General features: G+C 39.2%; 1 protein-coding gene across 4 annotated transcripts in view; it reads left to right on the top strand.

Moving 5' to 3' along the window:
* Positions 1-823: 823 nt before the first annotated feature.
* The window catches only part of Rnf130 (ring finger protein 130), a 128,521-nt gene continuing 116,208 nt past the window's right edge, over positions 824-13,136 (top strand). For all 4 annotated transcript variants that reach the window (XM_026412301.2, XM_026412299.2, XM_077801471.1 and 1 more), the window contains exon 1: positions 824-1,508. In XM_026412301.2, the coding sequence (XP_026268086.1) occupies positions 1,262-1,508 (247 nt within the window). In that variant the 5' untranslated portion in view covers positions 824-1,261. The remainder of the gene's footprint in view (positions 1,509-13,136) is intronic.

The raw sequence follows: 13,136 nt of genomic DNA, 5'->3' as shown, positions 1-13,136 counted from the left end.
GCAACCTTTAAGGATGTGATGTGTGTGTGTGTGTGTGTGTGTGTGTGTGTGTGTTGGAAATAGGCCTCACTTCAGGAGGTGCTTTATAATCATCATGGGTTCCCCATCTTCAGACTCAACCAATCACAGGTCCTCAGTATTCAGAAAACAATTGCCCCTGTATAGCATTTTCCCTTTGTCATTATTCTCTAACCTACAACTATTTTCATAGCCCTTCCATTGTATTAGGTTTTGCCAGAAATCTGGAGGTTTGTAAACACGAGAATGTGCATAGATTCTATGAGAATATTATGCCATTTGATATAATGTTCTTGAGCATCTGTAGATTTCGGTATCCTGGTGCGTGTGTAGGGGTGTCCAGGAACCAATCCTTTGCAGATGCTAGGGAGTACTATACAATCTTCTTATCTAGGGCTTGTGGAGGTTTTTGTCTAGTTCTTAGTGGCCACTGCTGACCACTCTTGCTCCCCTGCAGTTCCCAGGCTATTGGGCCTTCGACGCTTATTTACAGACACCTCTCTCTCTTCAAGATGTCAATTATAAGACTTGCCGTTGACCAGTTAAATGTTAAATCTCAAAGTCATTTAACTTAAAACCTCACTTTCAAAGTTTTAGGTGGTTTTCGTTTGTCTCAAACGCTTCCACAGGCCCTTAGAAAACTTCCTGGTGCCAAACCCCCGGGCTATCAAGGTTTGGGGTACATACAGCCCCAAACCGGCCGTCAGATGCCCCGACTTCCCCGGGCCCTCGTGCAAGCGGGCGGGAGCGGACAAAGACTCGCACGCATGCGCGGGGGCGGGGCTGCGCCCCAGGCCTGCGCGTTGCCGCTCGGGCGGTGGCGGACGCGCGCTCGAGGCTGCATCCTGGACTAGTGAGACTTGGTGCGCTTTTGACCCTCCTTGGACAGATTCGCCCGGGGCTGCCTTTCCCAGCCCCGGCTGTGTCCGTACAAGGTGCTCCCACTCGGCAGGACCGAACAGGGGCAATGGAGGGGGACCGCCCCCTCAGCCCTCGAAGGTCCCTGAGAAGACGACCACGCGCGGCCTGACCTGCCGTCCTCTCGTGGAGCCCATGGGCGCGTCCCCGCGGGCGGGCAGCAGACGTGAGAGTGGCGAGCGGCTCCGAGAAGGGCCGTGCTCGTGCTCTGCTTCGCGCAGGACGCGCACGCGCGCCCCCGTCGTAGCCCCGGCCGCGCCCGCCCCGCCTCTCAGCGCCGGCCCGGGAGCCCGGTCCGTGAGCGGCGGCGGCGGCCGGAGGGACGATGAGCGGCGCGGCGCGGGCGGGCCCGGCCCGGCTCGCCGCGCTCGCACTGCTGACCTGCAGCCTGTGGCCGGCGCGGGCGGACAACGCCAGCCAGGAGTACTACACGGCGCTCATCAACGTGACGGTGCAGGAGCCCGGCCGCGGCGCCCCACTCACGTTCCGCATAGACCGCGGGCGCTACGGGCTCGACTCTCCCAAGGCCGAGGTCCGCGGCCAAGTGCTGGCGCCGCTACCCATCCACGGAGGTGAGGACCGGGCCAGGGGGAGAGGATCCTGAGGTGTGGCGGCGGGCGGTGGTCGCCAAGAGCCGGGGCGCGCGGAGGTGGCGAGGCCGGGGTCCTCGGTAGCCAGCCCGGGCTCGCCCGCTCCGCGACGTTCGACCGACCGCTACGGTTTCCTCTGTGTGGAACTCGGCCTGCTCATGGTTGGGAATGAGGCTCCAGAAGCCTTTTTGTCCGTCCTCCCTCCCCACCCCCCTTTTTTAAGACTTGGAACGTTCTCTTTTCATTTAGGTAGCTTGTTTACTGGAGGGCATTGAACTGCGAGTTTTGCAGGGACAGCATAGACAAAGGAGGTGGTGCAAGTAGCACAAAACTAATTCATGGAGAATGAGATCTTAAACCGGCAGGTTTGTTCCTGAAATCACAGATTTAACGCTGCATTGGATCTCGAAGGATGAGAGGCCCTTTTTCTAACGTCAAAACGTGCCGTTTTTCTTCAGTGGGAATTGGTGTGGGGGGGCGGGTGTTGAAAGAGGAAAATGAGAATCTTCCCTGTTGCTTTTGGCTCTTGTTCTACCCCAGTAGTTTTACTGTAATTTGACTCCGGAAAATTTCACATTAAGAAGAATCAGACAAATTGGAACTAGTAGCCAAGTCTTCAGGTCAGGGGTGCCAAACAAGAGAGAAACAGGTAAAATTGTCAAGAATTGTCTTTGAAGCCATCTGATTTATCTTCATGTTTTTCTGTAAACTCGGACAGTGTTTAGTTAATGATTTGGTGCAAAACTTGTATTTGCCTAAGTTCCTAGTTGTGTTTTAAAAGGAAACGTTTCCCACATTGGGGAGTAGATGTTTTTGGATTTCAGCGCAGTGTGAAGTTTTTGGAAAATGTCTGCTATCTTCTCCATCCCCACTCTCATCCTGAGACTATAACAGGAGGTTTTTGTTTGTTTGTTTTTAACTGCTCATCATGTTTAAATGATCTAAACTAGGAAACCTAAGTAAGGTAATGGCCTTTGCTTTTATAGTCTAAAATATTAGAACATTATGCCCTTCTGAGCTCCATTTGTATGGTTACATGCTAAATGGTTTACTTCTTTGAGGCAGTCTGACTGGGGGTAAAGAATCAGTAAGGCTTTCCTGTACAGTCTGTCCCCAACATAGATGGGGCTCTTAAAAATTCATTTTAAACCAGTAATCAGGGGCTTAAGGTGCATTTTTCATTTCCACTTTGTTAAAAGTAGCGTTTAGGGTCCCTAGCTTGGCCCTAGAAACAACTTTTGTTTTTGGTTCATTCAGTAAATATTTGTGTGCCTGCTCTGTGCCAGTCACTGTGGTTGGGACACATAATGTTGCCAAACTATGGTACTAACAATGCTAGCCTATTTTCTAGTGGGGGGGGGGCGGAATCCAGAAGGGTCACGTGGAAGAGTAGGAAGAGGAAGAGAGAAGCAAGCTGTTTTCTAGAGTAAGAACTGGCCTTGTAGTGTTTTGAAATCTGTGGTTTGTCTTTGGGGCTTGATTTCTCCATGGACCCCAGATCTATAGTCTTCACTTTAGATTCTTGCCCCCAAAGTGTTCCATGTCATTATACTATTTGTTACTTGACTGTCACCCCAAACAAAAGCCCTATCTTTAAGAAAGCTTGTTTTAGGTGTTCCAATAGAAGGCTGTTGGGGATTAATATAGATGATGTGTGGATGAAGGTCAGTCCTGTTACTCTATCATTGGGAAAGTAGCATTGTAAAATTAAAGGTTTTGAGTCAAACTGTGCTGTACATGTATTGTGTGACACTGGCAAAGCAATTCTGCTGCTTAGCCTCAGTTTCTTTGTCTGTAAATTGGAATGATGAAGTATTTAACTCTTAAGGCATCTTAGAAGTTTAGATGCATCTTGAACTCTTTGAAGATACCTGTTAATCTGTGTGAATTCAAACTGGTGGAGTTTTAGACACTGAAACAAAATGAACAAATTTGTGAAGTAGTGTGTGAAAATTGAATGTGAGGTCACTTTTTTGCAAGTTTTAATCTTTTCTTTCCTTGATTGTGGGGGTGTAGGTGTCATTTTGTATCACAGGAGAAGAAATCCTCTGGGTTTTCTTATGGTGGTGGTAATGGTAGGATCCCACAAGTGGTTTGAGTCTGATTTTGTATCAAGGGTCTTCACACTTATGTTCTTTTAGTCCAGCAAATATGATTGGAATCCCACTGTGTGCCAAATACCATTCAAGGCACTGGTGAAAAGGGCAACAGCAGTGAATAAACTGATAAAATATCTTTGAAGCTTATATTCTAAGGGGATCTTTATAAAGTTAATCCGCCTGTAAATTGTTTCTAAACCTGTGGGTTTATATAAAATCCAAGATGTTCTGCTTGTCCCGTAGGAACTCAAGTGTATTTTAAAAATAAGAATTTGGTAGAAGTCTGTTCAAATTATTCATGGTTAAGAAAATTATTTAAAGTAGGAATAATTTGGGGGAACTTTATAATCTTAATTTAATGAGTTTCAAAATTTTATGTATTTTTTAAAAGTTGTATTCCTTATAACTATGCTCTTAAAGTTTTGAATTGGAGAGAATTTTTTTTACATGTTTATTGTGTGTTGACACGAAGCAAAATGATGTTCAAATTATTCTTATACTCACAAGTTGTGAGACAGAATTCCTGGCTCAAAAACAGCTGTGGTCAGTGGATATGAAATTCATGAAAATTCATTTTGGCGGTGAGTGACTGGTAGAAATGAATGTAAAGACAAAGGAATTTTTACAGTTTTTCTGGAGCTTACTATGATGGCTCATTTTACATCTGTGGCTTGATTTGTGAAATCTTTCTTCTTGTTTTGCAGTGCTACTCTTAGGCTTATATGCATTACAAAATTAGACCTGTATGAATTACTGAATAATATTATTATTATTCCTCTAACCTTTAGGAAAAATTGGCATTTTTTTCCTTAGGTGTTTTTAAAAAGTACTTTTTAAATAAAATACTTCATATACAAGTATGAAAATATATTTTTGTCTTTAAATAGAATGCATTGGTGAATGGAAATTCATTTGTTTAGCCCTAATGCATTTCACATTGTAACTGATAATTCATTTTTAGAAATGGAGTTTTAAAGGAATATGTCTTAGGTTTATGCACAGATCATAGTTGCATTTTTACTATTTACTAAACAAAATGCTTATAACTAAGATCAAAATGTTTAATACCTTTGCAGAGCAGACCAGCTAGTATGTACTGTGAAGTAGACATTGTAAATGCGCTTTATGTGTGTGCACACTAACTTTTTGTTTGAATCCAGAGTGGGGGTTGGGAGAGGAGAAAGCCCTGTGTCAGTGATGTAATTATGTATGCAGATGTGCTGGTGGGAAGAGTTTGGTATCAGCCAGTTTTGCTTTGTGTAGAAATTTTCTGGATTGAGCGTTACAGCCTTAGAGAACAATTTTACCAAATAATAAACCTTTTTTGATGCCTTGTTGACTTTAGGGTTGCAATAAGATTTTTAAAAAAAGAATCTCGGGTTTATATGTTTAAAAAAAAGGTGATCCTTTAATGAACCTGAAATTTGTTTTAGAAATTCTCATAAACAGTGAAGGAGATTGATACAAAAATGGGAGTTTGGATGAAAGGATTCATAATATTGGAATTCATAATGTCAGAGGCAGGGGCATAGAGATTTCAAAATATTTGGAGAGAAAGTATATATGATCTTGGGAGCAGCGTCTCTGAACATTCGGAAAGAGAATTCAAAAGGGGCTAGAAGTTCTAAAAGCCAAATGTCAACATAATTAGGCAAGAAGAAAAAGGAAAGATGTGTGTGAGTGTGTGCTTTGAACTTATAGCCTAGAAAATATCTTCATATACCATGTTTTTTCTTCATTTATAAATGATTTCCTTTCATGTATAAAAATTAGAATATTTTATTTTACTTTATTTTGATACCGGGGATTGAACCCAGGGTGCTTAACCACTGAGCCACATCCTGAGCCCTTGTTTTTAAATATTTTTTTAGTTGTAGATGTACCCAGTATCTTCACTTATTTATGTTTTATGTGGTTGAGGATTGAACCCAGTGCCTTACACGTGCAAGGTAGGAGCTACAGCCACAAACCACACCCCCACTCCAGCCCTTTCTTGTATTTTTATTTAGAGACAGGGTCTTGCTGAGTTGCTAAGTGTCTCGCTAATATGCTGAAGCTGGCTTTGAACTCAAGATCCTCCTGTCTCAGCCTCCCGAGTTGCTAGGATTATAGGCATGTGCCATCGTGCCCAGCTTAGAATTTTTTTTAACTTTTTTTTTCAGCTTAGAATATTTTAAAAAAATCATTTGACCTCCCCACCAAGTCTCTAACCTGCTACCACACTATTTCTCTGTTTCTGTTGCATCAAGGTCTCTCATAAGTGTTTTCTGTACTTCTGCCTCCAACTTTTAACTTTTTCCACTTGCTATTTTTTACATTTTGAAGGTCTTTTGCTGTGCCAGTGATTTTGATAAAAACATCATATATTGGCTAATAGGCTCAGGATTCCTAAGATCTCAATGTGTAGAACGATGGGCTGAAGTTACAAGAAAAATAGTTAATAGAAATGTGTATATGATCGTTGGGTTTAAATAACAACCTTCATTGAAAGTTGTTGAGGGGAGATAAGGTTTAGTTGCATGTCACATGACAAAGCCTAGGAGCTCTCCCTCACTTAGCTCAGGCTAATCTTGCACTGCATCTGGATCTAGGGCAGCTCTAGTCCTACTTCATAAAGGCCAAACACATCTTTAGTTTGTGTTTAATTCTGAATATGAGTTTTAAGAAATGAACAAACTACAAAGCATTCTTTTGAATTTCATAAAAAGGAAATCATTCTTTGGAAAGAATAAACTGGGTAGCTTCCCTCTCACCTTGAACACGGTATGACTGTAATGTAAGAAGACAAATCTTTTAAAATCAACCTTCCAGATTATACCACTAAGGAGAGTGTTATACTTTTCAAGCCAGTCACAGTGTATATGGATGTGTATATGCACATATATGCAGTAATGAAAACATTAATGTAAATATTGTTAGTTTTGTGAATTCATCTTTTTGATTGAACAGTGTAAAAATATCTACAATGTAGCCAATCCTTTCCTTTTCTAGATAGATTTAAATTTTTTTTGTATTTATTTTTTAGTTGGACACAATACTTTTGTTTTATTTATTTATTTTTATGTGATGCTGAGGATTGAACTCAGGGCCTCGCCTGTGCTAGGTGAGCGCTCTACTGCTGAGCCACAATCCCAGCTCCTAGATTTAGATTTTGACAACAGTTGAAAGTCATTGAGAATAAAGTGCCTATCTAAGCAAGATAATGAGAATTTTGTTTAAAAGAGAGAACTATAAAGGAAGGAAACTTATTTTTTATATGCTAGTGCTCTCTTTACATAATTCTCACAAAAGAAATCTTACTATTGGGCCATGTTCACCTGCACCAGGGGAATGAACGGATAGGCTTTAGGACTGTTTTTTTTTTTTTTTTTTTAAAAAAAAACAGTCTTGACCTATTTATAAAATGAAACTATTAAGTTTATCTAAAACATTGGCATTTGTTTTATCATCCTTAAATATTTTATGCTCTAGGCATTCATTCTTTTCCATAAACGTAATAGTGTAGCTTACTTTACTATTGGAGGCAGTTTTAATAAAACAGGGGGAATCCTTCAAACATCAAACGAAGTGCATCACAGAGCACTTAATAAACACCTACTCTGTACTTGTTATGTAAGCCCTGTAGTATGGCAAATGGCATGATATATAATTCCTGCCTAAGAGACAGGTTATGTTGTTGACAAGATTAGCCCTATTTGGATAGCACAACTAGGACATATCACTATAAAAGACTATGCAGGCTGTCTTCAATTTACAGATGGATTTTCTTCTAAAGCAGGGATTTGCAAAGAGTTTTTTGGAATGCATCTGTATCCATTTGTTTACATAGCATCTATAGCTGCTTTTGTGATATACCAGCATGGTTGAGTGATTGTAACAAGACCCTACAGGACCTGTGAGCCTAAAATATTTACTCTCTGGTCCTTTGAGAACAATTTTTATATCTGTTCTAAGCTGGCATTTATACCTTAATTTTCCCATTAAAGACTATACTATGGATAAAATTAGACTCCTAAGTTATCCCAATGAACTAGTGAACTTCTAGAAGCTAGAGATCATGTCTTGTTTTAGCCAAGTACCTAAAACTGTGTCTGGCACTAGCCTAAACTCAAATTCATGTGATTGTATTTTAGCCCTGTGGTGCTTGGTCTAATACTGAAACTGATGGCAGGAATCTTAGGAAGGTTTGGTGGGGAGGGGAATGGGCAGTGATGGACAGAATATACTGTACTTTGATTGTCCTAGATTATAAATGGCACAGAGATCAGAAAATGAAAACTTATTTGGATGTGCAGTCTAGAAAGGTTTTGTTGAAGAAGTGGAATTTGAACTCATACATGAGGACTTCTGCTTCTAGCCACAGTGGAGTAACAGGTACTGGTTTACCTTCCCATCTTAACTGACTAGAAAACAAAGTTCTGAAACATCAATGTTAGATATGGGTCAATAAGCAGCACAAAATGGTGATCCCTGACTGTAGGGAAATAAATAAGAGAGCCTCATCATTGTCTCCCACCTTTAGTGCCTGGGGAGAGTTTCCAGCCTGCAGCACAGTGCTGGGCAACCCTAATAGTCAAGCAGTCTTCTGATTGTTAATGAGTTCAGAACTCCAGGAGGCTAAGGCAGCTCCAGTGTCTGCATGAGGAGAGGGTTGTCCAGAGAGCCAGCTCTGGATTGATGCAAATATGTCCCCTCAAGTCTTTGATTTAGCACTAATCTGCACATCTCATGAAGAAATTACTGGAGGCTGGAGGGGAGGAGGAGAACTGCCAGAAGTTAGTAGGTAGGACAGTTCATACAAGGCTAGGAATAGTTCATATTCTCACTAATCAGAGGAGAAAGACCTAATGCACAGGGAATGCAGTGAAGTCAAGTTATTCTTAGAGCCAAGCCTATTTTGAACCCCACTAAGGAAGCTTAAAAAGCAAACCTTAAAAGAATCAGACTGATTTCAAGTGGCTTGTCCCATAAGAAAGCCCAACAGTATTTAAAGGAATATATCAAAATCCAGTTCCAAAAAACATAAAATGTCAAATTTCTAATCCAAAATTATCAGGCCTGCAAAGAAGCAGGAAAGTATGATCCATAACCAAGATAAAAACAATTGTTAGAAAAAAGCCCCAAAATGACATGAATGAGAGAAGTGCAGATTATGATGTTAAAATAGCTCTTACACTCAGTATGTTTAAGGAGATAAAAGGATACATATATAAAAAGACCCTAGATCAAATTCTTGCAATAAATTTAGCCTTGAAAATGTGTAGCGTTTATTGACAAAAAAAAAAAAAAAAAAAGAAGAAGAAGAAGAGGAGGAGGAAAGAAGGAGAATATAGGGCTGGGGTTGTGGCTCAGTGGTAGAGCGCTTGCCTAGCATGCATGAGGCACTGGGTTTGATCCCCAGTACCATATAAAAGAAGCAAATAAACAAAATAAAGGTATTGTATCCATCACAACTAATTTTTTTTTTCTTTTTCATTCTTTCTTTAAAAAAAAAAAAAGAATATACTGTTTCTTGCTTTAGTGCTTTCACTTTAAGCCAGTAAGTAATGGAATTTACACATAATTGGGTCCATAAGGTGTACCAAGAATTGTGCCAGATATTTTTACACAAATTATATTTAATCCTCATAACAGCTTTAGATAGTACTATTATCCTTATTTTGTGCATGGGGAATTCAGGGCACTCCAGTCTTTTATTTAGTGCCTTTTTTTCTTTATAGCACTTAACATGATTAGAAATTACATATCTGTTTTCTTTGTTTCTCAGGGCAGGGATCCTGTCTCTTGTGTGCACTCTTGTATATTTAGTGATTAATGTGGTATTTGGAACATAGTAGGGTGGTGCTGAGCAATTAGTGTTAAATGAATTAAAGACTGAGGTAACTTACTTTGTGGCCTTGGGGATTCAGCAGAGCTGGGACTTGATGAAGGCTTGATTGGTGGCAGCACACATGCTTTAACCACTTCTTTGTACTACTTCCCAAATGGGTTTAATAAATTATGATATATCCACTCGATGGAATGTTACATAGCCATAAAAGGTGATCATTGTAAAAGCACTGTATGCGCTGCAAAATTAAATACAAGATGATTGAACTATATGTTAAATTTGTTTACAGCAAAGGTCAAAGTAATATACAGAAATAAAAAATGATTGTTATCAACTAGATTATCAGTGACATAGCTCTATTTTTAAAAAATTACCATAGGGCTAGGGACATATGTAGCTCGGTGATAGAGCACATGTTTAGCATGTGCAAGGGCCTGGGTTTGATCCACAGCAACACAAACACTTATCTCTGGTTTCACTACAAAAGAGAAAGGAAAAGGGGAAAAAAACTCATTATCTGAAGGGGATAACTAGAATAAATATCTACAGGCTTATTATTTTATCTATTTATTTGGTGGTACTGGGCATCAAATGCAGAAACATGCACACATCAGGCAAGTGCTCTACCACTAAGCTATACCCCCAGCATATACACACACACAAACACAATTTTTTTTTAAATTAAATTATTTATTGGGGCTGGGGTTGTGGCTCAGCGGTAGAGTGCTCGCTTAGCATGCATGAGGCACTGGGTTCTATCCTCAGCACCACATAAATGTAAAATAAAGATATTATGTCCACCTAAAACTTAAAAAATAAATATTCTTTTTAAAAATTAAATTATTGTAAAATAAAGATATTGTGTCCACCTAAAACTTAAAAAATAAATATTCTTTTTAAAAATTAAATTATTTATTCTAATTTGTTATACATGATGGCAGAATGCAATTCATTTTATATTATACATATAGAGCACAATTTTTCAAGTCATTGATTGTACACAAAGCATTTTCACACCATTTGTGTCTTCATACATGTACTTAGGGTAATGATGTCTAACTCATTCCACCATCATTCCTATTCCCCTTGCCCCCTCCCTTCCCCTCCTTCTTTCCCTTTGTCCTATCTAAAATTCCTCCATTCCTCCCAAGCTCCTCCCACCATCGCCATTATGAGTCAACATCCTCATATCTAAGAAAACATTTGACCTTTGGATTTTGGGGGATTGGCTTACTTCACTTAGCATTATATTCTCCCACTCCATCGATTTACCTGCAAATGCCATGATTTTATTCTCTCTTAATGCTGAGTAATGTTCCCTTGTGTATATATACCAGAGTTTCCCCACCAGCAATGTATGAGTGTGCCTTTTTCCCCATGTCCTCACCAATACTTACTGTTGTCTGTATTCTTGATAGCTGCCTTCTTACTGGAGTGAGATGAAATCTTAGAGTAGTTTTGATTTGCATTTCTGTAATTGCTAGAGATGTTGGACATTTTTTCATGTGTTTGTTGATGGATTGTATATCCTCTTCTGAAGTGTCTGTTCAGTTCCTTGGCCCATTTACCGATTGGGTTACTTGGGGTTGGGGGGGGTTGGTGTTTAGGTGATTGAGTGCTTTATATATCTTACAGATTAGTGCTCTATCTGATGTGCTTATGGTAAAGATTTGCTCCCATTCTGTAGGCTCTCTATTCACCTCACTAATTGTTTCTTTTGCTGAGGAAAAGCTTTTTAGTTTGAATCCATCCCATTTATTGATTCTTGGTTTTAATTCTTGCTCTATAGGAGTCTTATTAAGGAATTTTGGGACACACACCTTTTTTAAAGAAAAGTTTATTCCCTATCTTAAAGGAAAATAGAATTCCAAGCATTGGTTAGAAATGAGTAGGAAACTGAAAGGTACTAGGAATATGTTAAAAAAGAGCAAACTTTTTTCCTAGTCAGAGGAACACTAGGACCAAGGAACACTAGGACAAGCTTAAAAAGTGGCATGATTTTGAGCAGTGAATGAATCCTGGAGAAGGAAATGAAATCCTAGAATGGGACCCAATTTTTTATAATATTTATATTGTGATGATATTAATACTTGTATTCGTTTTATTATTTTCCCCATTTAGAATTAATTTCTAGTTAAATGATAGGAGACTTAATTATAGTTTCAGAGCAGAAAGTTAATATTATCACAGCTACGGATGACAAAGGTGAAAAAATGAAAGAGAAAAAAGAGATGTTATAGATAATTGAGGGAGCCAGGATATTTATCTCACAGGGTGAGGACTTCTTAGATAGTCTGTAGTTGAAGAAACTAGAATGGTTTAACGACAAAGGAAAATAATGAAATAATGAAGTCAAGAGAAAGAGAAGATGGAGAAGAATAAGTGAGAAAAATCCTGATTAGTGACATCAGATGATTGACCCAGAGTTGATAAACCAAGAAATTATAGCTATTAGCCTTTTTGAAATTATGAAGGATGGCCATGTAACTAGAAATAGTTAAAAGTTGGTTGCTTCTGGGACCTGGGGGCAAGCTGAGAGAAGGGACAGCTGTGATGCTTTGTAAGTCATTGGATGAATTTGTCTTTTTCATAAATGTGTACAATAAGATTCCACTCTTTCTACTTTGCTCACTGTTCCTTTTATTTTTCTCCTTTGAAGAAGTTTCCTTTTTTCTAAACATCTGATCTGTTCTCCAACTCCATTGACATGCCGGGGAACTTAGAATTGCATAGAAATCAAGCAATATCTCAGGAGATCTACTTGAACTATGAAATCAGGAAATGTGTTTAATTAATGATTTTATTTCATAAACAAGTCTAGGTTTATTCACCTAAAATAATATAGGTGAATATTAGCCATTACATCACCATTAACTGAAATATAGTGTAGTCCTGTGACCCTCTCTGAATGAAGTGTTACCTTTTAGCCCCTTCTTGGTTTCTCACTGATCCTCATTTGATATAATAGTGTATTTTTTCATGTTAATCGCCTCTTCTTTTCCTCTGTCCTATATCACATTTGGCAACACCTCCATCATGGATAAACCATGTACTTTAATCTTCTCCATGTTTCCTATAGCCAAGCAACTAAATGTTGCTGGGGAAAATCTTAGAATCCAGCTGACTGAGGTTGGAGATAATAAATTCTAAGCAAACTAAATGGACACTTAATAATGGCAGTAGTCCAAATATACTTTCTTATAAAGAAATAAGACACCTCTCTGAGACTTTTTTTCCCTCAGCATGCATCTTGTCACCTCTTCCCATATCTGCATTTTTAGCCTACACCAGTCTCCTGAGTTCTAGATTCATATATTGAACTGCCTACTTGGTAACTTATCTTAAATATCTCAAGGACATCTCTAAATTGACCAGCCCCGAGTGGAGCTTTGATTATTTTTTTCACCCCCAATCTACTACCACTGCTTTCCAGTTTTCTCTATCTCAGCAAATAACATCACTGTTTACTCTTGTTTTAAAACATTTAGAAGTTATTCTTGTTTCTTTTCCTCACTCTCTACATCTGATCTATTCAAAACTTACCTTCAGAATGTATCACATCTATCTTTTGCTTGCCATTTTCATAGCTGCCATCTTAGTCCAGGTAACTGTTATCTCTTATTTTTTTTCTTGGTTTTTCTGTTTCTTAACTTCCTTCAATTTCTTCTCCCTCCAGTAGTA

This window comes from Urocitellus parryii, chromosome 1, assembly GCF_045843805.1.
Source record: "Urocitellus parryii isolate mUroPar1 chromosome 1, mUroPar1.hap1, whole genome shotgun sequence".
Lineage (NCBI taxonomy): Eukaryota > Metazoa > Chordata > Mammalia > Rodentia > Sciuridae > Urocitellus > Urocitellus parryii.
Note: the sequence above shows the minus strand (reverse complement) of the source record. Positions and strands in the feature narration are given on the sequence as shown.